We start from the raw sequence: 27,549 nt of genomic DNA on the forward strand, positions 1-27,549 counted from the left end.
AATGGGAGAGAGAAAACGGGGAATTACAGACCAGTTAGTCTAACATCGGTAGTGGGGAAAATGCTAGAGTCAGTTATTAAAGATGGGATAGCAGCACATTTGGAAAGTAGTGAAATCATTGGACAAAGTCAGCATAGATTTATGAAAGGTAAATCATGTCTGACGAATCTTATAGAATTTTTCGAGGATGTAACTAGTAGAGTGGATAAGGGAGAACCAGTGGATGTGTTATATCTGGTCTTCCAGAAGGCTTTCGACAAGGTCCCACATAAGAGATTAGTATGCAAACTTAAAGCACACGGTATTGTGGGTTCAGTTTTGATGTGGATAGAGAACTGGCTGGCAGACAGGAAGCAAAGAGTAGGAATAAACGGGTCCTTTTCAGAATGGCAGGCAGTGACTAGTGGGGTACCGCAAGGCTCAGTGCTGGGACCCCAGCTATTTACAATATATATTAATGATTTGGACAAGGGAATTGAATGCAACATCTCCAAGTTTGCGGATGACACGAAGCTGGGGGGCAGTGTTAGCTGTGAGGAGGATGCTAGGAGGCTGCAAGGTGACTTGGATAGGTTATGTGAGTGGGCAAATGCATGGCAGATGCAGTATAATGTGGACAAATGTGAGGTTATCCACTTTGGTGGCAAGAACAGGAAAGCAGACTATTATCTGAATGGTGGCCGATTAGGGGAAGGGGAGATGCAACGAGACCTGGGTGTCGTGGTGCACCAGTCATTGAAAGTAGGCATGCAGGTGCAGCAGGCAGTGAAGAAAGCGAATGGTATGTTGACATTCATAGCGAGGGGATTTGAGTATAGGAGCAGGGAGGTTCTGCTGCAGTTGTACAGGGCATTGGTGAGACCGCACCTGGAGTATTGCGTACCGTTTTGGTCTCCTAATCTGAGGAAAGACATTCTTGCCATAGAGGGAGTACAGAGAAGGTTCACCAGATTGATTCCTGGGATGGCAGGACTTTCATATGAAGAAAGACTGGATAGACTCGGCTTGTACTCGCTGGAATTTAGAAGATTGAGGGGGGATCTTATAGAAACTTACAAAATTCTTAAGGGGTTGGACAGGCTAGATGCAGGAAGATTGTTCCCAATGTTGGGGAAGTCCAGAAAAGGGGTCACAGTTTAAGGATAAGGGGGAAGTCTTTCAGGAGCGAGATGAGAAAGTTTTTTTTCACACAGAGAGTGAGTGGTGAATCTGTGGAATTCTCTGCCACAGAAGGTAGTTGAGGCCAGTTCGTTGGCTATATTTAAGAGGGAGTTAGATGTGGCCCTTGTGGCTAAAGGGATCAGGGGGTATGGAGAGAAGGCAGGTACGGGATACTGAGTTGGATGACCAGCCATGATCATATTAAATGGCGGTGCAGGCTCGGAGGGCCGAATGGCCTACTCCTGCACCTATTTTCTATGTTTCTAAAGGGGAGGAGAGGAGAGAGCGGGGGAGGGGGGAAGGGGAGTAGTGGGTGGAGGGGAGAGGGAGAGGGGGGAGAGGGGAAGGGTGTAGGGAGGGGGAGGAGAGGAGAGGAGAGGGGGGAGGGGAGTGAAGAGGGGAGGACAGCGGAGGAGAGGGGAGTGGAGGGAGGGAGGGGAGGAGGAGAGGGGAGGAGGAGAGTGGGAGGGGAGGAGGGAAGAAGAGAGGGGATGGGAAGAGGAGAGGGGGAGTGAAGAGAGGGGAGAGACGTTGGTTTGGGGAAACTGCTCCAGTACATGGAGGTCGCAGGATGACCACATGTGTAACAGAAGCAAAATAAATTTCATTGAGCAGTTGTATACGTGACAAATAAAACACTATTGAACTGTTTAAAATATCATTTCTTTCCCAGCTCCATTGAATGACACCGTGCACTGCTCTTTAAACTGTAAACAGAAGGCAAGTGTGAACATTGCATCTTGACCAATGAACCTACTGGTGTCGGGCTCTTTGCTGCTGCTGCAGGAGACATCCATCCCATGGCTGACAAACTCCTGTTCCGTGAGTGAAATCAGGGGGAGGTTGGGGGGGTGAGGGGAAGGCGAGGGTGAGGGTGGGAGGGTGAGGGTGAGGGGAGAGTGAGGGTGAGGGGAGAGTGAGGGTGATGGTGAGGGGAGAGTGAGGGTGATGGTGAGGGGAGAGTGAGGGTGATGGTGAGGGGAGAGTGAGGGTGAGGGGAGGTTGAGGGGAGAATGAAGGTGGGGGGAGAGTGAGGGTGATGGTGAGGGGAGAATAAGAGTGAGGGGAGAGTGAGGGTGAGGGGAGAATGAGGGTGAGGGGAGAGTGAGGGTGAGGGGAGGATGAGGGTGAGGGGAGAGTGAGGGTGAGGGTGAGGGGAGGGTGAGGGGACGGGAGAATGAGGGTGAGGGGAGGATGAGGGTGAGGGGAGGATGAGGGTGAGGGGAGAGTGAGGGTGAGGGTGAGGGGAGGGGAGAATGAGGGTGAGGGGAGGATGAGGGTGAGGGGAGGATGAGGGTGAGGGGAGAGTGAGGGTGAGGGGAGGGTGAGGGGAGGGTGAGGGGAGGATGAGGGTGAGGGGAGGATGAGGGGAGAGTAAAGGTGAGGGTGATCGTGAGGGGAGGGGGAGGGTGATGGGGGGGAGGGTATGAGGGGAGGCTGAGGGTGATGGTGAGGGGAGGGTGAGGGGAGGGAGGGTGAGGCGAGGGTGAGGGGAAAGAGGGTGAGGGGAGAGAGGGTGAGGTGAGGGTGAGGGGAAAGAGGGTGAGGGTGAGGGGAGGGTGAGGGGAGAGAGGGTGAGGGGAGGGTGAGGGGAAAGAGGGTGAGGGTGAGGGGAGAGGGTGAGGTGAGGGTGAGGGGAGAGAGGGTGAAGGGAGGGTGAGGGGAAGGTGAGGTGAGAGAGGGTGAGGGTGAGGTGAGGGGTGGGAGGGTGAGAGTGAGGTGAGGGTGAGGGGAGAGAGGGTGAGGTGAGGGTGAAGGGAGAGCTGTTCTTTTGATCTCATACTTTTTGTCACCTCTGTAAAAGCAATTTTAAAAAGAAAATAGATTCATAGAGTCTTATGGCGTGGAAACAGGCACTTCGGTCCAACTTGCCCACACCGGCCAACATGTCCGATCTACACTAGTCCCACCTACTTGCATTTGGCCCATATCCCTCAAAACCTGTCCTATCCATGTACCTGTCTAAATGTTTCTTAAACGTTCCATTAGTACCTGCCTCCACTACCTCCTTTGGCAGCTCGTTCCACACACCATCCATAAATCTTATACACCTTCCATAAATATACTCGTTCCATAAATCTTTCCCCCCTCACCTTAAACCTATGTCCTCTGGTTCTCGATTGCCCTACTCTGGGCAAGACTCTGTGTGTCTACCCAATCTGATGCTCTCATGATTTTATACATGTCTATAAGATCACCCCTCATCCTCCTGTGCTCCAAGGAACAGAGTCCTAGCTTGTTCAACCTCTCCCCATAGGTCAGGCCCTCGAGTCCTGGCAACATTCTCGTAGAAGTGGTTGAAACTCTCTGCTCTGCTAATCGTTTTATGATTTATAATCAGATTTGAATTTTAATGTTGTGTGATTTACTCTGCCATTTCCTTCATAGGGAAGTAGTTTGTCCATTTCTACATCCAACTGAGTAATGGCACGTAAAGAGACCTCACCAAGACTGAATGTCTGTGTTATACGTCTTATTCAGATCTTCCCTCACCACATCCCATTCAATGTTCCAGGCATCATCGATCTCTGCAGGTTTTGCTTTGTATTTTTCAGCAAACTGCTCATTGAAAAAGTAGAAAATCCTCTTCCAATAGGATGCTGCCTGTGTGGAAATCTCCCGCTGGATGGTCCAGGATTTGTAGTAATCATTGACATTTTGGTAATCCTTGTAGGGTTTGAATTCTCCATTTGTGTCCTTATTTCTAAACGATCCATTACCTGCGACTGAAGCTGTGCAGACATCAGTTACAAGATCTTCACTTTTTATGAAACGATACCCATTGAGTCCATTAGGTCTGTGCTGCTTACAAGAATGCTGTGAGTGTACCGGGGTCTCTGAGTCACAGAAAACCCCACAGAAAGGACATTTCTTAGTACAGCTGAATAACCCTTTGAACAGCTCTTCACTGGGTTTAATGGATAATTCTCCAATCTTTGCTTGGACATCCCAGCCTGTTACCTCACTGAGGAGTCTCTGCTCCACCTCTTCAATAGATGGCAGAACTGCTTCTGCCCATTTCTTGCCATCGCCGTCACTGTGAAACAGAACGAGGTTCATTTCATCTTTGGGCATTGAGATCCTGGTTTTTAACTTCTCAACAAACATGTCGAGGAAGCTCTGAGCATTTCCAGCAAAGTTCTGCATCACCGCATGTTCAACAACCTCTTTAGCTTGCCTAGTGATCTGTATGAGGATTCCTTTAGCCAGTTGGGTAAACGTGCTCTCCCCATCACGTTGTGTCATGCAGTGTTCAATAACCTGCTGATGGAGCCAGTCTTTGGCCAAATTCTCAAGGTCAGTGATATACCGGTGATAGTCATCAAATGTACCCCTTTGTTTCAAGTGCACCAGGAGGGCAACAGTGAAGTTGTTGCGGAGACTGTACTTTCTCTTAGGGTCATTTTGTTTCATATCATCCACGATGTTCACACTGAGAGCCTTGAGGGTGGCGTCTCTGAGAGCTGGCAAGAAACAAGATTGTGCAAACCGTTGTCCTTGTCTCTGGTTCTCATCCTGCTCTGTGTAAATGTCCATGAAGAGATCAAAGTATTGACCATTCATGTTTTCCAGTCTTTGCCGCGGGTCATGTTTCTGGATGAACCTTGTCTGCATCTCTTGGAATCTTGGTACAGCGTAACCACACAGGTGAAGTTTAAACTCAGCCCTGAATTCCTCACTCATTGTGAAGTTTGGGTGTGAAATATTGTTCATTTTCTCCTGTATAATATTCAAAAGATCAATACAATATCTAATGTCATAATCCATGTCCATTTTTGTGATGTCACTGATCCATTGATGGCATTCATCCTCGAGGGACCGTGTTATCATGGTTGCCTGATTAACATCTGCATGGTGCGAGGATATCCTAACTGTGGTTTTAACAAATCTCACCCATGTCGTATTGATGTGTTTCCCTTCAATTTGAAAGCACTGGGTTCCCTGTTTACTGAGAGATTTTCTTCCTAGCATTTTATTAATCACCCTTCCTTGAGCTGCTGTGTGGTCTCTGAGAAGATTTTCAATCTCCTGTTCAATGTTTCTTTCTCTGCAGGGCTGATAGTCCAGCTGTGACAGTGTGTCTTGCCACATCTTTCCAAAGGCAGTTTGCAGTTCCTTGTCACCCAACTCCTGATTTGACCCTTTACACTTTAATAAAAGCTCCTTGACCTGTTGTTCGATCTTCTGGTGAAATTTATTCCAACTAGCATCCACTTCCTGCAGTCCCACACGTCTGTTCACAGCATCCCTACATCTCTGCATTGAATCGTACTGAAGCCGTGAACATAAACTGGAGATGCTGAGCTTGAACTCCTCCCTGTATTTCTCCATCAGCTGCATGTTATCAGCCCCACTTTCAAACAGAGCTTTTAGTTTATCCAGAGTCTCACCCTCCCTTTTGTTAATCTCCGTCCTGATCTCACGTTCCAGTGTTTGGAGCAGTAGGTTGAGGTCACCACTGGCATTGTTTACTCTGTTTTCAGCCTCATTTCCCCAGGAGTGTGTGTATTTGCGGAGCTCCCACTCCCAGCCCTTGTACGTCACAGAGAGCTGGTTGTAAGCCTCTGCAAACAGACTGTTCTGGAAGCAGAAAATGAAATTCTCATGTTTCACCTGCTCCCAGAGCCCAGTCACCCATTTGGTGAAGTCTGGGATTGTGAAAGCTCCTTGTTCTGGTTTCCCTTTGAGTAAACATTGAATGAGACTGTTCTTCAGTTGGAAGACATGTTCACTGTAGCCAGTGTTGACGGCAGCCATTGGGGGAGTACCTTGCCACAGACCAGGGATGTACCAGTTGTCCTTGTCAGCATCGTAGTCCATCACATCATGGAACGTTACTCCCTCCAGCTTCTCCAGTTTTGCTGCAGCCTCTGTCATCTTATCCAGCTGTTCCAGGAGTTTCTGACGGCCTCTCAGATTCTGATCGTGTGCACTCACATCCCCAACATTCTGGTGGACAAATATACACTTTGGTCTTTTCCCCGTCTGCTTCATACGGAGTAAGGAATGAACAACAATCTGTAAAATATCTTTCATCTCTGCGATGTTTTCCATGCCTATGTTTACCAACGTTATGTTGCTTAATCCCACCACGAATGTTGCCAGCTCATTGTCGTGTTCATAGCTGTCTGTTAGTGTTGCAAGTTCTGGAGCTCTCAACCCCTCCGTGTCAATGACCAGGATGAAGTCACAGCCCAGCTCCTCCGCCAGGCTCCCTGTGACCTTCATCAGCTGCATGTAGGCCCCTCGAGTACATCGGCCGCTGCTCACAGCAAACCGCAAACAGAACATTGTATTGAGGAGCGTGGACTTGCCCGTGCTCTGAACTCCAATCACTGTCAGCACAAACACTCGGGAAGCACGTCCCACCTTCTCAGCCACTGCTTCCAGTACAGCAGTGATCCATGAAACAGGAACGTTGGAGACATCTCCATCAATGAGCTCCAGTGGGAACCCATCCAGCAACAGTTCAGCAGCAACACCCGGTAACTGAAGCACATGTGGGTGGATCTGTATTTGTTGCTTGATGTTGTGTTGTGTCACTGAGAGTTCATAAACCTGGCCCAGTTCCCTCATGAAATGCTCAAGTCCCAGGGAACTATCAGTCATCCTCTGATCCATGTTCTTCAGCTCCTTGACCTTCTGCATTGAATCTTTGCTCAGTTCTTTATAATCCCTGCGCAACCCTGCCATGATTTCCCTTGATTTACTGTCCAGCATCAGCTTCAGCCACTGCAAGGAAATGGCCCTGACATCCCCACCAGGACCGGTGAGGTGGTCAATGAACATCTGCATCTCCTCCGACAGGCTCTGTCTGAGCTGAGCTTCCCGGATTCTTTTCTTCTCTTGGTCCAGCTCGTGGTTATATGTCTCTGTGGTTCTGTCCCCACGGAGTTTCATCCGAGACTTCTCTTTCTCAACTTTAGACAGCCCTTGCCAGGGCTCCCCATGAAAGGGCAGCACTCTCTTTTTATACCCAGTGATGTCTGCTGGGTCAAGACTGCCCAGTATTTTGGTCAGGTCCTTGGCCCGTTGTATTTCAGGCTGATGTTCATCGACCTGGATCCCACTTTCCCTCGCAATGTCACCCATTTGTTCCAGACTCAGGAAGCTCTGGTCCCTGTCCCTCATTAGAATCACTTGTTCTACCTGAGAACGTAGTTTTTCCACAAGTTTGGCCTCGTTTACATTTGTCCGAACAATGCATTGTTGAGGTTGTAACTTCAGATCTTTGAACAGTTTCTTTACCTGCTCAGGGTTGATGTGTTGCTCACTGGTGTAAGCGTTCACTATCAGAAAGAGTTTTGCCGGTGACTGTGCGAGAGAGGTGAGGAATTCTCTTTCCGTCTCACCGATAACGTCAATGAAAATAAAGAGAGCAGCAGAGACTTTTGCCAGAAACCGAGTGTGTCCCTGGTAAGTTTCAGCATCACCTCGGAGGTTGATGAATGCAGCAGCCTCTGGGAAAATGTCCTTGTTGCTCTTCCCAGAAGGTAGATACCAGCTGATCTCAGCCATCCCATCCGATATCCTACGAGGCACATTCCCACATTCCATCCCGGAGTGCAGGAAGATGTTCTGCTGCAGCTGGGTCTGGCTCAAGGTGAGATTGAGGACTCTGGATTTGGACACCGTGCACCTTCCGAGTCTGAGGAAGGAGACAGTTGGCACGGGTGCTGTCACGATGGGCATCTCCACAACGCGGCTGCTCCCTGTGGGAGATTGTGGGCACCACATTTTAACAATGGGCCTCATGGCCCAGAGGAGAAGGGTGGCACCAGGCCCTTCCATGGGTCCCCTCACCTTGTCCCTGGGGTAACTGTGCCCTTCCGGCAGCAGAAAGGGCAATGCAAGTTGGCACAGAGACATCTTCAGCATCAGTTCCTGTTGGAGAGAGTGGTCAGCACAGAGGAAAATGGCAGCAATGATATCCAGAGGGTTCATCCCAGAATCTCCTGGCTCTTGTGCAAGAAACAAATGGCTGAAATCTTCTACATCATCGTTGTTGTCTTTTGAAGACTGAGCAGGGGGCCATTCAGGATTCCTCGCCAGTGAATTAGCTGAGAGGATCATTTGGAGAAATCTCCAAGGAAGATCTTCTGGTCGAGTTGGTTTGCTGTCGTCCAGTTTATCCCAGGATACCTCCCGCATGGACACCAGTGACAGTTTGTGAGGATAATGATCCTGTAAACCCAAATCCCTCACTAGTTGTAGGGGGCTCCGATTTTCAGCCTGGTTATTTCCAACTGGTGGAACACCAATCATTCCCACTGGGAGACCTGGTGAATGCCGGTGACATGGATCCTCTGGTTCCCTGCCGTCTCCAGGGTCAGCCTCCCTCTGTGGTTTGGACGTCAGGTCCTTGGCCCGTTGTATTTCAGGCTGATGTTCATCGACCTGAATCCCACTTTCTCTCGCAATGTCACCCCTTTGTTCCAGACTCAGGAAGCTCTGGTCCCCGTCACTCATCCATGTTACTTGTTGTAATGGAGATTTACATTTTTCTACAAGTGTTGCCACACTTACTTTTGTTTGAAAAACACATTGTTGTGGTTGTAACTTTGCAAAGTTATTTCCAGCTGGTGCAACACCAGCCATTCCCTCTGGGAGACCTGGTGAATGTCGGTGACATGGATCCTCTGGTTCCCTGCCGTCTCCAGGGTCGGCCTCTCTCTGTGGTTTGGACGTCAGGTCCTTGACCCGTTGTATTTCAGACTGATGTTCATCGACCTCAATCCCACTTTCTCTCGCAATGTCACCCATTTGTTCCAGACTCAGGAAGCTCTGGTCCCTGTCCCTCATTAGAATCACTTGTTCTATCTGAGAACGTAGTTTTTCCACGAGTTCGGTCTCTTTTACATTTGTCCGAACAATGCATTGTTGAGGTTGTAACTTCAGATCTTTGAACAGTTTCTTTACCTGCTCAGGGGTGATGTGTTGCTGACTGATGCGAGTGTTCACTATCAGAAAGAGTTTTGCCGGTGACTGTGCGAGAGAGGTGAGGAATTCTCTTTCCGTCTCACTGATAACGTCAATGAAAATAAAGAGAGCAGCAGAGACTTTTGCCAGAAACCGAGTGTGTCCCTGGTAAGTTTCAGCATCACCTCGGAGGTTAATGAATGCAGCAGCCTCTGGGAAAATGTCCGTGTTGCTCTTCCCAGAAGGTAGATACCAGCTGATCTCAGCCATCCCATCCGATATCCCACGAGGCACATTCCCACATTCCATCCCGGAGTGCAGGAAGATGTTCTGCTGCAGCTGGGTCTGGCTCAAGGTGAGATTGAGGACTCTGGATTTGGACACCGTGCACCTTCCGAGTCTGAGGAAGGAGACAGTTGGCACGGGTGCTGTCACGATGGGCATCTCCACAACACAGCTGCTCCCTGTGGGAGATTGTGGGCACCACATTTTAACAATGGGCCTCATGGCCCAGAGGAGTAGGGTGGCACCAGGCCCTTCCATGGGTCCCCTCACCTTGTCCCTGGGGTAACTGTGCCCTTCCGGCAGCAGAAAGGGCAATGCAAGTTGGCACAGAGACATCTTCAGCATCAGTTCCTGCTGGAGAGAGTGGTCGGCACAGAGGAAATTGGCAGCAATGATATCCAGAGGGTTAATTCCAGAATCTCCTGGCCCTTTCACTTCAAAGAAATCACTGAAGTCTTCATCGTCACTGCTGTGACCGTCTGTGGACTGAGCAGGGGGCCATTCAGGATTCCTCGCCAGTGAATTAGCTGAGAGGATCATTTGGAGAAATCTCCAAGGAAGATCTTCTGGTCGAGTTGGTTTGTTGTCATCCAGTTTATCCCAGGATACCTCCCGCATGGACACCAGTGACAGTTTGTGAGGATAATGATCCTGTAAACCCAAATCCCTCACTAGTTGTAGGGGGCTCCGATTTTCAGCCTGGTTATTTCCAGCTGGTGCAACACCAATCATTCCCACTGGGAGACCTGGTGAATGCCGGTGACATGGATCCTCTGGTTCCCTGCCGTATCCAGGGTCGGCCTCTCTCTGTGGTTTGGACGTCAGGTCCTTGGCCTGTTGTATTTCAGGCTGATGTTCATCGACCTGAATCCCACTTTCCCTCGCAATGTCACCCATTTGTTCCAGACTCAGGAAGCTCTGAACCCCGTCACTCATGGGAATCACTTGTTCTATCTGAGAACGTAGTTTTTCCACAAGTTCGGTCTCGTTTACATTTGTCCGAACAATGCATTGTTGAGGTTGTAACTTCAGATCTTTGAACAGCTTCTTTACCTGCTCAGGGGTGATTTGTTGCTGACTGATGCGAGTGTTCACTATCAGAAAGAGTTTTGCCGGTGACTGTGCGAGAGAGGTGAGGAATTCTCTTTCCTTCTCACCGATAACGTCAATGAAAATAAAGAGAGCAGCAGAGACTTTTGCCAGAAACCGAGTGTGTCCCTGGTAAGTTTCAGCATCACCTCGGAGGTTGATGAATGTAGCAGCCTCTGGGAAAATGTCCGTGTTGCTCTTCCCAGAAGGTAGATACCAGCTGATCTCAGCCATCCCATCCGATATCCCACGAGGCACATTCCCACATTCCATCCCGGAGTGCAGGAAGATGTTCTGCTCCAGCTGGGTCTGGCTCAAGGTGAGATTGAGGACCCTGGATTTGGACACCGTGCACCTTCCGAGTCTGAGGAAGGAGACAGTTGGCACGGGTGCTGTCACGATGGGCATCTCCACAACGGGGCTGCTCCCTGGGGGAGATTGTGGGCACCACATTTTAACAATGGGCCTCATGGCCCAGAGGAGAAGGGTGGCACCAGACCCTTCCATGGGTCCCCTCACCTTGTCCCTGGGGTAACTGTGCCCTTCCGGCAGCAGAAAGGGCAATGCAAGTTGGCACAGAGACATCTTCAGCATCAGTTCCTGCTGAAGAGAGTGGTCGGCACAGAGGAAAATGGCAGCAATGATATCCAGAGGGTTCATTCCAGAATTTCCTGGCCCTTTCACTTCAAAGAAATCACTGAAGTCTTCATCGTCACTGCTGTGACCGTCTGTGGACTGAGCAGGGGGCCATTTAGGATTCCTCACCAGTGAATTAGCTGAGAGGATCATTTGGAGAAATCTCCAAGGAAGATCTTCTGGTCGAGTTGGTTTGCTGTCGTCCAGTTTATCCCAGGATACCTCCCGCATGGACACCAGTGACAGTTTGTGAGGATAATGATCCTGTAAACCCAAATCCCTCACAAGCTGTGGAGTGTTCAGGTTTCCAGACCAGCTATTTAATGTTGATGAAAGACTCCCCATTCCCTCTGACTGGGTGAATGTACTTCCTGGGATCTGTAAGCACTTTCCCTGAGAGGTGGTTATTGTCCTGGAATTCCCAGGATGTCAGGGCTCCTGCCTTGTTTGTTGCAGTTGGGTGAATCTTCACCAGTTGTACGTTTCTGTCCCAGTATCTACCTTGAGGCCTGGGCTCCTATTCCACAATATCGCACGGTGCCTGGATACTGGCCCAGGATTTATCCAGTTGTCCAGTCCCCTGTCCTGGGATATTTCACAGATCACAGACTACCAAGTTGTGATGTGTTGGAGTGCTGGAGTTCCTATCCTGGGATCACAGGGCTGGTCACTTCTTTGGCTCTGACTGACGATCCTCTTGTTGTCCTGGCACCGTGTGTCAAGTACAGTCAGTGTGGGATCACCGTGGGTACCTGGAATTGGTCACCAGAATTATACCTGGCCTTGGAATTGGATTATTATTGTCACGTGTATTGAGATACAGTAAAAAACTCTGCATACAATCCAGTCAAATCATTCTATACATGATACAATGAAGCTTTACAAAAGTACAACGGGTAGCACAAAAAGAAATATACCAGTGTGGAATATAGTCTACCGGGTTACAGTTACAGAGAAAGTGCAATTAAAATGTGCAAGAACCTCAGTGAGCTATTGCTGTTGGTTTATTATTGGTATTACTGTTGTTAGATTGTGAGACTGGGATTATCCCTATATTTTATGGGAGGACCATTCAATAATCTGACAGCAGCAGGGAAGTATTTGCTCCTGAATGTGCTAGTATGTGTCTTCATGCTTTTGTAGTGTCTGCCTGACGGAAGAGTGGGAAAAGTGGGAATGACCCTAGTCTGAGTGGTCTTTGATGATGTTGGCTGTTTTCCTGAGGCAGCGTGAAGTGTTAATGTAGTCCATGGTGGGGGGGGGGGGTTGTCTGATGGACTCGGCTACATCCACAACTCTTGTAATATCTTGTGGTTTTACGCAGATAAGTTTCCAAACCAAGTTGTAATGCATCTGGATAGAATGCTTTCTGCTGTGTGTCTTTATTGAGACCATAACTGAAGGATTGTGTACAAACCTGGTGCCCTTACCTAATGAAAGGTGCACTTTCAATAGAGGGAGTGCATTGAAGATTCTCCAAACAGTTTCCTGTGGTAAAATCAGAGAATCCAGGAAGTGCTCAGGGGTTCAGGCAGTGTCTATGGAGAGAGAAACAGAGTCTAAGTTTCAGGTTTACACGGATTTGTCACATGAGGAGAAAGAGAGTAAAGCTGGCCTCTATTCTTGGTGTTCAAACGACAGCGATCTTGCAGAAACTTGTGAAATTCTACCAGGCTTGATAGACTGGACACAGGGAGGAGGTTTCTCCTGGCTGTGGTATCCAGGGCAAGGGGCACAATCTCAGAGTAAGGGTGGGCTATAAATGACCAAGGTGAGGAGAAACCTCTTCATCTGGAGGCTGGTGGATCTTCAGAGTTCTCGACCCCAGAGTTCTCTGGAGACTCAGTCTCTGAGTTCATTCAAAACAGTGTAGGAAGGAACTGCAGATGCTTTTTCAAATCGAAGATAGTCACAAAATGCTGGAGTAACTCAGCGGGCAGGCAGCATCTCTGGAGAGAAGGAATGGGTGATGTTTGGGGTCGAGACCCTTCTTCAGACTGATGTCAGGGAAGTGGGCTGGACAGAGATTGGATGTAGTCAGAGACAGTAAGACTGGTGGGTGCTCTGGAAAGGGGGAGGGGATAGAGAGAGGGAAAGCAAGGGCTACTTGAAGTTAGAGAAGTCAATGTTCATAGCGCTGGGGTGTAAGCTCACTCTGACAATGGAGGATGCCCAGGACAGAATGGTCAGTGTGGGAATGGGAGTGGGAGGACTGACCTTTCTGTCCTGGGCCTACTCCATTGTCAGTGTGGGAATGGGAGGGGGAGTTAAAGTGTTGAGCAACCGGGAGATCAGGTAGATTTAGGTGGACTGAGCGGAGGTGTTCAGCGAAACGATTGCCAAGCCTGTGCTTGGTCTCGCCGATGTACAGGAGTCCACACCTAGAACAGGGGAATCAGTGGATGAGGTTGGAGGAGATGCAAGTGAACGTCTGATACAGTAGATGAGGTTGGAGGAGGTGCAAGTGAACCTCTTGGCTTGGACCATCTCCAACATCTCCCTACTGTTTCTAGATCTCACCGTCTCCATCACAAGAGACAGACTATCGGCTTACATCTACTACAAACCTACTGACTCCCATAGCTTCTTATGTAGGAAAGATCTGCAGATATTGGTTTAAATCGAAGGTAGGCACAAAATGCTGGAGTAACTCAGCGGGTTATCGAAACGTATAAGATTATTAAGGGGTTGGACACATTAGAGGTAGGAAACATGTTCCCAATGTTGGGGGAGTCCAGAACAAGGGGCCACAGTTTAAGAATAAGGGGTAGGCCATTTAGAACGGAGATGAGGAAAAACTTTTTCAGTCAGAGAGTTTTGAATCTGTGGAATTCTCTGCCTCAGAAGGCAGTGGAGGCCAATTCTCTGAATGCATTCAAGAGAGAGCTAGATAGAGCTCTTAAGGATAGCGGAGTCAGGGGATATGGGGAGAAGGCAGGAACGGGGTACTGATTGAGAATGATCAGCCATGATCACATTGAATGGCGGAGCTGGCTTGAAGGGCTGAATGGCCTCCTCCTGCACCTATTGTCTACTCCTGCACCTATTGCCTATTGGGTCAGGCAGCACCTCGGGAGAGAAGGAATGGGTGACGTTTCAGGTCGAGACCCTTCTTGAGACTGATGTCAGGGGAGGGGTGGGACAAAGTTAGCATGTAGTCGGAGACAGTAGTCGGAGAGTAGTCGGAGTCGAATGTCGTCGGAGACATCACGCTGATAAATCCCCAGGGCCTGAAGGTCTGCATCCCAGAGTACTTAAGGAAGTGGCTCTAGAAATCGTGGACACATTGGTGATCATTTTCCAATGTTCTATAGATTCAGCATCAGTTCCTGTGGATTGGAGGGCAGCTAATGTTATCCCACTTTTTAAGAAAGGAGGGAGAGAGAAAACAGGAAATTATAGACCAGTTAGCCTGACATCAGTGGTGGGGAAGATGCTGGAGTCAATTATAAAAGATGAAATTGCAGAGCATTTGGATAGCAGTAACAGGATCATTCCGAGTCAGCATGGATTTACGAAGGGAAAATTATGTTTGACTAATCTTCTGGAATTCTTTGAGGATGTAACTAGGAAGATGCACAGGGGAGAGCCAGTCGATGTAGTGTACCTGGACTTTCAGAAAGCCTTCGACAACGTCCCACGTAGGAGATTAGTGGGCAAAATCAGAGCACATGGTATTGGGTGTAGGGTTCAGACATGGATAGTAAATTGGTTGGCAGACAGAAAGCAAAGGGTGGGGTAAAGGGGTCCCTTTCAGAATGGCAGGCAGTGACTAGTGGGGTACCGCAAGGCTCGGTGCTGGGACCGCAGCTATTTACAATATACATTAATGACTTGGATGAAGGGACCATTAGCAAATTTGCAGATGACACAAATCTGGGTGGCAGTGTGAACTGTGAGGAAGATGCTGTGAGGTTGCAGGGTGACTTGGACAGGTTGTGTGAGTGGGCAGATGCATTTTAATGTGGATAAATGAGGTTATCCACTTTGGTGGTCGGAATAGGAAGGCAGATTATTATCTGAATGGTATCAAGTTAGGAAAAGGGGACGTACAACGAGATCTGGGTGTCCTAGTGTACAGCAGGCAGTGAAGAAAGCCAATGGAATGTTGGCCTTCATAACAAGAGTAGACTAGGAGCAAAGAGGTCCTTCTGCAGTTGTACAGGGCCCAAGTGAGACCGCACCTGGAGTACTGTGTGCAGTTTTGGTCTCCAAATTTGAGGAAGGATATTCTTACTATTGAGGGCGTGCAGCATAGGTTCATTAGGTTAATTCCCGGAATGGCGGGACTGTCGTATATTGAAAGACTGGAGCAACTAGGCTTGTATACACTGTAGAAGGGTCTCGACCCGAAACGTCACACATTCCTTCTCTCCTGAGATGCTGCCTAACCTGCTGAGTTACTCCAGCATTTTGTGAATAAATACCGGGAATTTAGAAGGGTGAGAGGGGATCTTATTGAAACATATAAGATTATTAAGGGATTGGACATGTTAGAGGCAGGAAACATTTTCCCAATGTTGGGGAAGACCAGAACCAGGGGCCACAGTTTAAGAATAAGGGGTAGGCCATTTAGAACGGAGATGAGGAAAAACTTTTTCAGTCAGAGAGTTGTAAATCTGTGGAATTCTCTGCCTCAGAAGGCAGTGGAGGCCAATTCTCTGGATGCTTTCAAGAGAGAGCTAGATAGAGCTCTTAAAGATAGCGGAGTCGGGGGGTATGACGCAGAGGGATCCGATTCTGTCTCGTGTTCGCGAATACATCGTGAGCGGGTGGCCAGACAATCCACCAAATGATGATTTCAAGCCCTACTTCAGTCGTAAAGTGGAGCTGAGCGTTCACATGGGTTGTCTTCTCTGGGGTAGTCGTGTCGTACTACCACCCCAATGTCGCTCGCAAATGATCGAGGAAGTGCATGATGCCCATCCGGGTATTGTGAAGATGAAAGCGATCGCTAGAAGTTGTGTGTGGTGGCCTGGAATCGATAAGGACAGAGCACAAAGTCCGAGCATGTTCAGAATGCCAAATGCATCAGCGGGATCCGCCCAAAGCACCATTGCATTCATGGGAGCATCCTAGTTAACCGTGGTCGCAAGCTCATGTCGATTATGCCGGCCCGGTACAGGGAAAGATGTTGCTTGTTCTCATCGACGCATATTCAAAATGGATTGAAGTGCATATCACACGTGAATCAACCAGTGACGTCACTATGGCCAAGCTTCGCTTCGTATTGGCGACACATGGCCTTCCGCATACACTGGTTTCTGACAACGGCCCATGTTTCACTAGCGAAAAGTTCGTAAAGTTCATGAAAGCGAATGGTATTCGTCATGTCAAAAGTGCGCCATACCATCCAGCAACCAATGGTCTCGCAGAGCGCGCCGTGCAGACGGTGAAGGCAGCGCTCCGCATGATGTCGGGACCGCTGCAAACGCGTGTCGCTCGATTCCTCATCTCGTATCGTTCAATGCCGCAAACTTCTACAACGCAAACCGGCTGAAATGCTGATGAAAAGGAAAATTCACACGCGTTTCAGCATCGTGGTGCCAGATGAAAGAGCGACCATTGGTGAAAAACAATTCTCGCAAAAGTTGCACCACGATTCGTGCCCAGCTCGAGAATTTGAGGAGGGAGAGAGTGTGCTAGTGCGCAACTATGCGAGAGGGGAGAAATGGGTACCAGGATGCATCGCAAAGAAGCTAGGTCCTGTCTCGTACCAGGTCAAGGTTCACGTCAACTGGGTAGAAATCTGGAAACGTCACACAGACCGGATTCGGAAACGCAAAACCGACTCTCCCACAACCAATGAAACGGGAGATTCGATAGATTTGGACATGGGTACGCCCACAGTACGCGATGAAGACGTCAACGAAAGAAGCGTTGCACAGGAAAACGTCAATGAAAGCAAACACGATGACACTGTCGAGGACGTGACATCAGAGCGCAATGAAGGAAGCAATTCAGGGCGTAAGCAGTACCCAAAGCAAAATAGAAAGCGACCCGATTACTACGGATTCTGAAAACGGACGATTTTGACAACGGACTTGACTATACGGACTTGGTTATATGGACAATGTAAACGCAACGAAAATTTGGTTATCATTAATGGAAAGGATTGTAGCATGAATACTCTTATTTGGCATTTTGGGGTGGTTAGGTTATTTGGTTGATAGAATTAAATTGAAGATGATACTCAAATTCAAAATAAGAATTGGATATGTAAACTTTGATTTGGATTTAATTGGATACAAAATGATGCATATTTTTGGACTTACTTAAATTGGGTTTTGTTATAGAAAAATACTTTGGAAACATAATGGATATAAAGATCATTATGATATTGGATTGTTTTATACGTATTAGTATGCTTTAGATGGAAGAAAAGTATCACAATTCTAAGGTGGGAGATATGTGATGTATTAATGCAACAATGCCGCGGGACCTAACATCGCCCGGCGCGGCTCGGCCGCGGGACTTTACATCGCTGGTGCGGCTCGGCCGCGGGGCCTTCCATCGCCCGGCGCGGCTCGGCCGCGGGACTTAGCTGCGCACGGTACGGCCACGGGGCCTACCACCGCCCGGCTCGGCCGCGGGATGTTTCAGCGCCCGGTGCGGCTCGGCCGCGGGGACTGTGCGGGTCGGTCGGGGACGAGCTGTCTGTCCGTGGGCATGGGGAAGAGAGCAGAAGTTTTGTTGCCTCCATCACAGTGAGGGGGTGTTTGGAGTCACTGTGATGGATGTTTGTGTTGGGGTTATGTGTCTTGGGTTCTTTTTTTTGTTGTGTGACTGCTGGTAACGTAATTTCGTTCGGTACCTCGGTACCGAATGACAAATAAAGCTCTGTATTCTGTATTCTGTAAAGCTGTACACGTGCAACAATATGGTAAAGCTGTGCCTGCGCATTGCAAAAATACACAGAGTTAAAATGGCGATCTTGTGTCCAGACGTGTGTTGTTTTGGTCTCCCATTCAATGCGTGCTTTTGAGAATGATACTGAGTAGAAAGTATCAGACATAGTGTCATACAGCACGGAAACAGGCCCTTCGGCCCAACTTGGCCATGCCAACCAAGATGTCCCATCTATACTGGTCCCCCCGTGTGCATTTGGCCCATATCCTTCTAAACCTTTCCTATCCATGTACCTGACTAAATGTCTTAAATATTGTAACAATACCTGCCTCAACTACCTCTTGAGACAGCTCGTTCCATACACCCACCACCTTCTGTGTGAAATAGGTACCCCAAATGTTTCTATTAAATCTTTCCTCTCAAGTTCTTATACACCTCTGTCTGAGTACCTCTCATCCTCCTGTGCTCAAAGGAATAAAGTCCTAGACTGCTCAACTTCAATCGGATTGAAAAAAACACTAGGGTTCCGCTACAGGTTCTGAGAGAAATCCCCCCCCTGGAAGTCTCCACAAAAATGTGGCACCTAGGCTAGGCAAGGCAGCCAATCTCGACCTCATTGGGACTTCCACGGCCAATTTGTCAATTCAGTCGCTAGAGGTTCTGCGAGAAATCCCCCGTGTCCTGGAAGTCTCCCCGGAAATGTGGTACCCAGGCTGGGCAGGGCAGACAATCTTGATCTCATCGGGACTTCCAGGGCCGATCGGTGGGTTGCATTTGCAACCAGCGGCCGGGGCTCTGGAACTCCAGCCAAGCTGGAGCCAGCACATCTATCCCCATAGCCGATTTCCCTGACCTGCTGGATAAACCAGCAAAGCTCTGGAACGAAGCGTGCCAGAAAATCAGCGGTGGAACTATAATGAGTAAATATGAAATTTAAGTGCAAGATTATATAACTAAATTAATTAAGACAGGGTTAAAATATAAAACACAACAGAAAAGCCAATTAGCACCTTTTTGGGCTGATTATCAATTAATGTGCAAATTTACTTCAAAATGTTATTAGTATACAGTTCGCACTGTCACCCAACTTTGTATCATCCGCAAATTTGCTTATGTTACTTTTAATCCCTTCATCTAAGTCATTAATGTATATTGTAAATAGCTGTGGTCCCAGCACCGAGCCTTGCGGTATCCCACTAGTCACTGCCTGCCATTCTGAAAGGGACCCGTTAATCCCTACCCTTGGTTTCCTGTCTGCCAACCAATTTTCTATCCATGTCAGTACCCTACCCCCAATACCGTGTGCTACATATTCTAGAATAGATCTATTTTTGATTTCAGCTCAATTAATAGACAATAGACAATAGGTGCAGGAGTAGGCCATTCGGCCCTTCGAGCCACCACCGCCATTCAATGTGATCATGGCTGATCATTCTCAATCAGTACCCCGTTCCTGCTTTCTCCCCATACCCCCTGACTCCGCTATCCTTAAGAGCTCTATCTAGCTCTCTCTTGAATGTATTCAGAGAATTGGCCTCCACTGCCCTCTGAGGCAGAGAATTCCACAGATTCACAACTCTCTGACTAAAAAAGTTTTTCCTCATCTCTGTTCTAAATGGCCTACCCCTTATTCTTAAACTGTGGCCCCTGGTTCTGGACTCCCCTAACATTGGGAACATGTTTCCTACCTCTAACATGTCCAACCCCTTAATAATCTTATACGTTTCGATAAGATCCCCTCTCATCCTTCTAAATTCCAGTGTATACAAACCTAGTCACTCCTGTCTTTCAACATATGACAGTCCCGCCATTCCGGGAATTAACCTAGTAAACCTACGTTGCACGCCCTCAATGGCAAGAATATCCTTCCTCAAATTTGGAGACCAAAACTGCACACAGTACTCCAGGTGCGGTCTCACTAAGGGGTAGAATAATACAAAATAGATTACAAGGCTAGATTGTTATCGGATCACTCACCATTATTAATGAAAATTACGATGCCAAATAAAGAACAGTCAGTATATAGATGGAGACTCAACTCTTTACTATTGAAAAGGCAAGACTTTTGTGATTTTATTCGAGGACAAATTGGATTATTTTTGGAAACAAATTTAAATTCAGTTGATGATAAATTTATTGTGTGGGATGCAATGAAGGCTTATTTGAGAGACCAAATTATAAGCTACTCATCTAAGATAAAGAAAGACTATAGGAAGGAATCTGAAAGATTAGAAAAAGAAATCACCGTATTAGAAAAAGACTTAGAAATTAGAAAAAGCTAAAAAAGCACCGTATTAGAAAAAGCTTCTTCAGATACGAAAAAAATACAACTTGCAAAAAAAAAATTTCAATACAATACTTTACATACTTACAGAACAGAAAAACTAATATTACGAACTAACCAAAGATATTATGAATTAGGAGAAAGAGCGCACAAGGTATTGGCATGGCAACTGAAAGAAGAACAAATATTAAGAACAATAAATTCAATTAGAACAGATCAAAACATTATTACTTATAAACCTAGAAAAATCAATGTAGGTTAATTGGCTGGGTAAATGTAAAAATTGTCCCTAGTGTGTGTAGGATAGTGTTAATGTACGGGGATCGCTGGGCGGCACGGACTTGGAGGGCCGAAAAAGGCCTGTTTCCGGCTGTATATATATGATATATGATATATGATATAATGAGGTATTTAAGCAATTCTACACTAATCTGTACCATTCTGAATCTGAAAAGGATGAAATTAAGATAAATATTTTTTTATCCAAGATACAATTACCAACAATCTCTAATGAGGAGCAGATGGGACTAAATGCCTCCTTTACTTTGAGAGAAGTGGAGGAAGTATTATATTCTTTACCAACTAATAAATCACCAGGGGAAGATGGTTTCCCGCCTGAGTTCTATAAAAAATGTAAAGATTTGTTGTTACCAGTATTTATGGAAGTGATACATCAAGCGGAAAAAACTTCTACATTACCAGAATCCTTCTCAATGGCAATTATAACCGTAATTCCAAAAAAAGGGAAAGACCCTTTAAATGCATCTTCTTATAGACTAATATCATTGTTGAATGCAGATTATAAAATAGTTGCTAAGCTTTTGGCAAGGAGATTGGCAGAATATTTACCGAAGCTGGTTAAAGAGGACCAAACTGGATTTGTCAAAAAAAGAGAATATCTGGTAATGTAGCAAGATTTATAAGTATTTTACATTTAGCACAGAAAAGAAAGGAATTGAGCGTAGCAGTTGCTTTAGATGCTGAAAAGGCGTTTGACAGGTTAGAATGGGATTTTTTATTTAAAGTATTAGAGAAGTACGGATTGGGAAATGGTTTCATTAACTGGGTAAAAGCTCTTTATAAACAACCTAAAGCCAAAGTGGTGACAAATGGCCAATCTTCTCAATCATTTAATTTGGAAAGATCTAGTAGACAGGGATGTCCCTTGTCACCGGCTTTATTTGTATTGGCCATTGAACCTCTGGCAGAACTAATAAAATCAGATTTAGACATTGAAGGATTTAAAGTTAATCAGGAAAATCACAAAATTACTTTATTTGCAGATGATGTTTTAATTTGTCTTACTAGACCATTGGAATCCTTAAGAAAATTATATTTCAGACTGGAAGAATATGGGAAAGTATCAGGATACAAAATTAATAAAGATAAAACTGAAATAATGCCTCTTTTTGAAGGTAATTATGATCAATGTAAAAGAGAAAGTCAGTTTAAATGGCAAAAAGAAGGCATGAAGTACCTAGGGGTTAAAGTAGATAATAAGTTAAATAATCTGTATAAACTAAATTATAAACCACTAATTAAAAAAATAGATGAGGACTTCAAGAAATGGATGAATCTTCCAATTACATTGCTAGGGAGAGTGAACTGTATTAAGATGAATATTTTTCCGAGGATACAGTATTTATTCCAAACACTGCCTATACCTTTACCAAATAATTTTTTTCAAGAATTGAATAAAATTGTGAGAAATTTTCTTTGGAAAGGTAAAATGCCAAGAGTGTCTATTGAAAAATTAACATGGAAATTTGAATTAGGTGGATTGCAATTACCAAATTTTCTAAATTACTATCTGGCAGCACAAATGAGTTTTATTTCATCCTTTTATCAAGAGGGTGGAAAAACAGCATGGGTTAAAATTGAAATGGATAACATAAAAGAACTATGCCCAGAAGAATTTATCTATAAATGGGAAGCGAAGCTATTAGTTGAGGATCAAGAGTCACCTTTGCTAAAACATTTAATTAATACATTGTTGAAAACAGTTAAAGCTAATGATAAAAGATTTTTTCTAACAGCTAAAACTCCATTAGTAAAAAATAGATTACTGCCGTTTGCTTGGAATAATCAAATATTACAAGTCTGGGAACAGAAGGGTATTAAACATATAGGAGATTGCTATGAAGGAAATAATTTTTTGACATTTTCTCAATTGATAAACAAATATCAAATTCCAGGGAATAGAATTTTTTTCTATTATCAACTACAATCTTTTTTTAAGGGAAAAGTTAGGTAATTCAATGTTTCTATTTCAAATTAAAGGAATTGAATCCCTGATTCAGGGCAAGGGAACTAAAAAAATTATATCTTCAATGTATAAATTATTACAAAAATCTAGTCCAAAGATAGGAATTCAAAAATCAAGACAAAGATGGGAAACAGATCTGAATATTAGCATTGATGAACCAAGCTGGGAAAGATTGTGTTTAGAAAGTATGAAAAATACTATTAATGTGAGATATAGTTTAGTACAATATAATTTTTTACATCAATTATATTTAACTCCGAAAAAATTAAACAATTTAAATCCAAATTTACCTGAAATTTGTTTTAGATGCAACCAGGATGTGGGTACTTTTTTACACTCCACATGGGCATGTCCGAAGGTAACTCCTTTTTGGAAAGACCTAATTGATGAATAAGACCACACCATTGGATTCAAGGTTGTTTTTATTGGGAGATACTAAAGAAATATTACCAAGGTTAATTTTAGATAAATATCAGGAAAGATTTCTCAAAATAGCAAAAAAATGTGTAGCGGTCACTTGGAAAGATCACAATGAAATAAGAATTGAAAGATGGTATGCAGAAATGCGTAGTTGTATCCCATTAGAAAAAGCTACTTATAATCTGAGAAATAGATATGATTTCTTTTTGAAACTTTGGAACCCATTCACTTTAAAACTAGGATTAAGAATTGGAAATATTTAATTTCAGGATTGTTTTGATACCCTTAAAAAGAATTTAATAAGAAATTAGCCGCAAGTGTTTCCTTCTTGTCTCTCTCTCTCTCTCTCTCTCTCTCTCTCTCTCTCTCTCTCTCTCTCTCTCTCTCTCTCTCTCTCTCTCTCCTCTCTCTCTCTCTCCTCTCTCTCTCTCTCTCTCTCTCTCTCTCTCTCTCTCTCTCTCTCTCTCTCTCTCTCTCTCTCTCTCTCTCTCTCTCTCTCTCTCTCTCTCTCTCTCTCTCTCTCTCTCTCTCTCTCTCTCTCTCTCTCTCTCTCGTTGTGTACAGACCACCAGACAGCAGTAGGGAGGTTGAGGATAGCATCAAGCAGGAAATTAAGGATGCGTGTAGCAAAGGTACAGCAGTTATCATGGGTGACTTTAATCTACATGTAGATTGGGCCAACCAAATTGGTAGCAGCACTGAGGAGGAGGATTTCCTGGAATGTATACGGGGTGGGTTTTTAAACCGATATGTAGAGGAACTGACTAGAGGGCTATCCCAGACTGGGTGTTGTGTAATGAGGAAGGATTAGTTAGCAATCTTGTTGTGCAGAGCCCCTTGGGCAACAGCATGCATGTGAATTTACCACGTTTCCGCAGATTTCCGCTTTTAAAAAATCAATTTTCCAAGCTTTTTGCATGATTTCTGCGTTTTTCACTTTGTCAAAATCACGTTTACCATCGGAGAAATCGGATCGAAAAAAAATAAAATAAAACCCGATGTATAACACTAGGGTTCCGCAAGAAATAGCCGCTAATCATTGAATTACGGACAAAATTACGTGAACCCACTTAAAATCCCCACGCCCTGGATGTCTCCCCGTAAATGTGCCACCTAGGCAGGGCAAGGCAGCCAATCTCATAGAAAATAGGTGTAGGAGGAGGCCATTTGGCCCTTCGAGCCAGCAGCGCCATTCATTGCGATCATGGCTGATCGTCCCCAATCAATAACCCGTGCCTGCCTTCTCCCCATATCCCTTGATTCCACTAGCCCCAAGAGCTCTATCTAACTCTCTCTTAAACCCATCCAGTGATTTGGCTTCCACTGCCCTCTGTGGCAGAGAATTCCACAAATTCACAACTCTGGGTGAAAAAGTTTATTCTCACCTCAGTTTTAAATGGCCTCCATTTTATTCTAAGACTGTGGACCCTGGTTCTGGACTCGCCCACCATAGGGAATATTTTTCCTGCATCTAGTTTGTCCATATAATTGTATATGTTTCTATAAGATCCCATCTCATCCTTCTAAACTCCAGTGAATACAAGCCTAGTCTCCAATCTTTCCTCATATGACAATCCCGCCATCCCTGGGATCAATCTCGTGAACCTACGCTGCACTGCCTCAATTACAAGGATGTCCTTCCTTAAATTAGGAGACCAAAACTGTACACAATACTCCAGATGTGGTCTTACCAGGGCCCTATACAACTGCAGAAGAACCTCTTTACTCCTACACTGAAATCCTCTCGTTATGAAGGCCAACATTCCATAGCTTTCTTCACTGCCTGCCGTACCTGCACGCCAACTTTCAGTGACTGGTGTACAAGGACACCCAGGTCTCGCTGCACATCCCCCTTACCTAACCTAACTCCATTGAGATAATAATTTGCCTCCTTGTTTTTGCCGCCAAAGTGGATAACCTCACATTTATCTATATTATACTGCATCTGCAACGCATTTGCCCACTCACTCACCCTGTCCAGGTCACCCTGCAACCTCCTAACATCCTCTTCACAGTTTACACTGCCACCCAGCTTTGTGTAATCCGCAAACTTGCTAGTGTTGCTTCTAATTCCCTCTTCCAGATCATTAATATATATGGCACTCCACTCGTCATTGCCTGCAATTGTGAAAAGGACCCGTTTACTCCTACTCTTTGCTTCCTGTCTGCCAACCGATTTTCTATCCATGTCAACATCCTACCATGTGCTCTAATTTTAGTCACCAATTTCCCGTGCGGGACCTTATCAAAGGCTTTCTGAAAGTCTCGATGCACTACATCCACTGGCTCCCCTTCATCCATTTTACTTGTCACATCCTCAAGAAATTCCAGAAGATTAGTCAAGCTCTCAGTAAAACAAGGCACAATCTGGGCAGAGGTCACACTGAGTATCTTAAAGATTGTAATCTCTGTATTGCTTCTGGTGTCACATGCTCCTGAATATAGGAATACAAAGATAGGCCAGATGAATGTGTGGTCAAAGGGGTGGTGTAGGAGGGAGGGCTTTGGATGCTGGGACATGGACATTTGTGGAGTGGGTGCAGCCTCTACTAGCAGGTCAGTTTGCACCTGAATGGGGCAAGGTCCAATATCCTCACTGGCAGTTTTACTCCTGTTGTTGAGAAGGTTTGAAACTAATTTGGTCGGGGGAACTGGGACTTAGACTAGATGTGCGATTGGGGGTAAGTTTCAGTCAAATGTAGAAACACTATGTCAGTCATTAGTTAGAACAAACATGGGAATGGTGTTGTACATGGTCGGATGAGAAGGTCAAATTGCATCTATTTTGTTGTGAAGATTCTGACCAGTAAAGCAGATGAACAGCATGTGGGTATATAAGAAAATAACTGCAGATGCTGGTACAAATCGAAGTTATTTATTCACAAAGTGCTGGAGTAACTCAGCAGGTCGAGCAGCATCTCAGGAGAGAAGGAATGGGCGATGTTTCGGGTCGAGACCCTTCTTCAGACTGATGTCAGGGGGGCGGGACAAAGGAAGGATATAGGTGGAGACAGGAAGACAGTGGGAGAACTGGGAAGGGGGAAGGGAAGAGAGGGGCAGAGGAACTATCTAAAGTTGGAGAAGTCAATGTTCATACCACTGGGCTGCAAGCTGCCCTGGCGAAATATGAGGTGCTGTTCCTCCAAGTAGTCCACCTATGGATGGGCCATGTCGGGCGTAGTCCGATGGAACGGTCAGATAAATGGGTGAAGGGTCCGTTGGTGAGCACTTTGGCATTAGTGGCCGTATCTCAGTAAGTTTCTAAGTAGTTGTGGGAACGCATAAAGATAGTCTGAGTTGAGGGAAGGCTAATTGCAAACACTGCACTATTCCTGTACTAGATTTATGTAAGTTCTGTAATGAAATATTTAGACAGGACTAAAACATAAAATCATAGACATGAAGCAGCTACTAGCAGGTAAAGGTAGACACAGGTGGAAAATCTCTCCTGCCGGCCTCTCCCGAGGGAGAGTGTGTCACTCACCTTAGCCCCATGCCACCAGCGCTGCAGCCAGAGCGAGCCGTTGACCAAAAACTCTCCTGCATTAGTCTAGCACTCTCCCCTCCCCACTCCCACCACCCCCACTGACCCATTCACACACTCCATCCTCCCTCAACCCCCCTTATCTCTCCCTCACCCACTCCATCCTTCCCTGAACCCCTCTTAAAACTCCCCAAAACCTCTCCTTCATTGGTCTAGCACTCTCCCCTCCCCCACTCACCCTCCCCTCCTCTCCCCCCCACTGCACCCCTCCCATTCCCCTCCCCTCCCCTCGCCCCTCCCCCACTCCCCACCCACCCCCACTCCCCCTCCCCTCCTCCCCCACTCCCACTCCCCTCCCACCCCCCCCCCCCCACCCACTCATCCACGCCATCCCGTTCGGACCCGTTGTGTTCTGCGTAAGTACAGGTGCTCCTCAGCTTCCAATGGGGTTCCATTCCGAGAAACCCATTGGAAACCGAATGTATTGTAAGTGGAAATTCATTGAAAACGTGTGATCACGTGTCCGGAAGCGAGTGGCGGCTTGCTACGAGTCGCTGCCATTTGCACCATCACAAAGGCCAACTATCGCAAGTAGAACCTTTGTAACCTTGGGAGTACTTGGTACTTTAAATTCAACTCCCCCCACTCGGGCGACACCTATTAGATGAACGGGAACCAACTGAGCAGGCGCTGACGCGTTGGGTTCCCATTGTGACGTTGAACAGGCGGGCCCGTTAGGTTCCCATCGTCATACGCGGGTGACGGCCAAAGGGAGATGGAAAAGTGATTTTCAAAGAGGGAGGGGGAGGGAGGGGGCCCGTCCCCGTAGGGTTTCCATTGTAACCGGGAGGGGGGGAGGGAGGGTGGAAAGAGCATCCCTCTCCCCATCAGAACTGCCCCCTCCATCGACTCCTTTAAGTCCAGGCTCAAAACCTATTTCTACTCCCTAGCGTCTGAGGCTCATTGAGGAGGCGCTGTGAACTGTTTGTGTGCTACTGTATGTTTCATTTTTTTCCTTAGTACCTAATCAGATGTACAGCACTTTGGTCAACGTGGGTTGTTTTTAAATGTGCTGTACAAATAAAATTGAATTGACTTGACAACTTTTCGCAACAATGTAGCACAGGGCATTGTGACGTCACACGCTGAATAACG

General features: G+C 46.2%; 2 protein-coding genes across 2 annotated transcripts in view; one reads left to right on the forward strand and one right to left on the reverse strand.

Annotated features, from left to right (window-relative positions):
• LOC144595331 (retinol dehydrogenase 11-like) overlaps positions 1–27,549 on the forward strand; it is a 379,579-nt gene that overhangs the window by 77,186 nt on the left and 274,844 nt on the right. The gene's annotated exons all lie outside the window — the stretch shown is intronic.
• Positions 3,604–11,436, reverse strand: LOC144598438 (interferon-induced very large GTPase 1-like). The gene is made up of 2 exons (XM_078408584.1): positions 8,893–11,436; positions 3,604–8,559 (listed from the first exon to the last, which is right to left on the reverse strand). The coding sequence occupies exons 1-2, from the start codon at positions 11,434–11,436 to the stop codon at positions 3,604–3,606; spliced, it is 7,500 nt and encodes a 2,499-aa protein (XP_078264710.1).

This window comes from Rhinoraja longicauda, chromosome 1 (assembly GCF_053455715.1).
Source record: "Rhinoraja longicauda isolate Sanriku21f chromosome 1, sRhiLon1.1, whole genome shotgun sequence".
Lineage (NCBI taxonomy): Eukaryota > Metazoa > Chordata > Chondrichthyes > Rajiformes > Arhynchobatidae > Rhinoraja > Rhinoraja longicauda.

What these genes read in the sequence shown, in the direction of transcription:
- LOC144598438 (XM_078408584.1), bottom strand. Translation starts at nt 11,436, where the DNA reads ATGGGGAGTCTTTCATCAACATTAAATAGCTGGTCTGGAAACCTGAAC. An exon ending in CGAGAGAAAGTGGGATTGAG is followed by an intron (nt 8,560 to 8,892) that starts GTCGATGAACAT and finishes AGTGGGATTCAG; the next exon opens with GTCGATGAACATCAGCCTGA.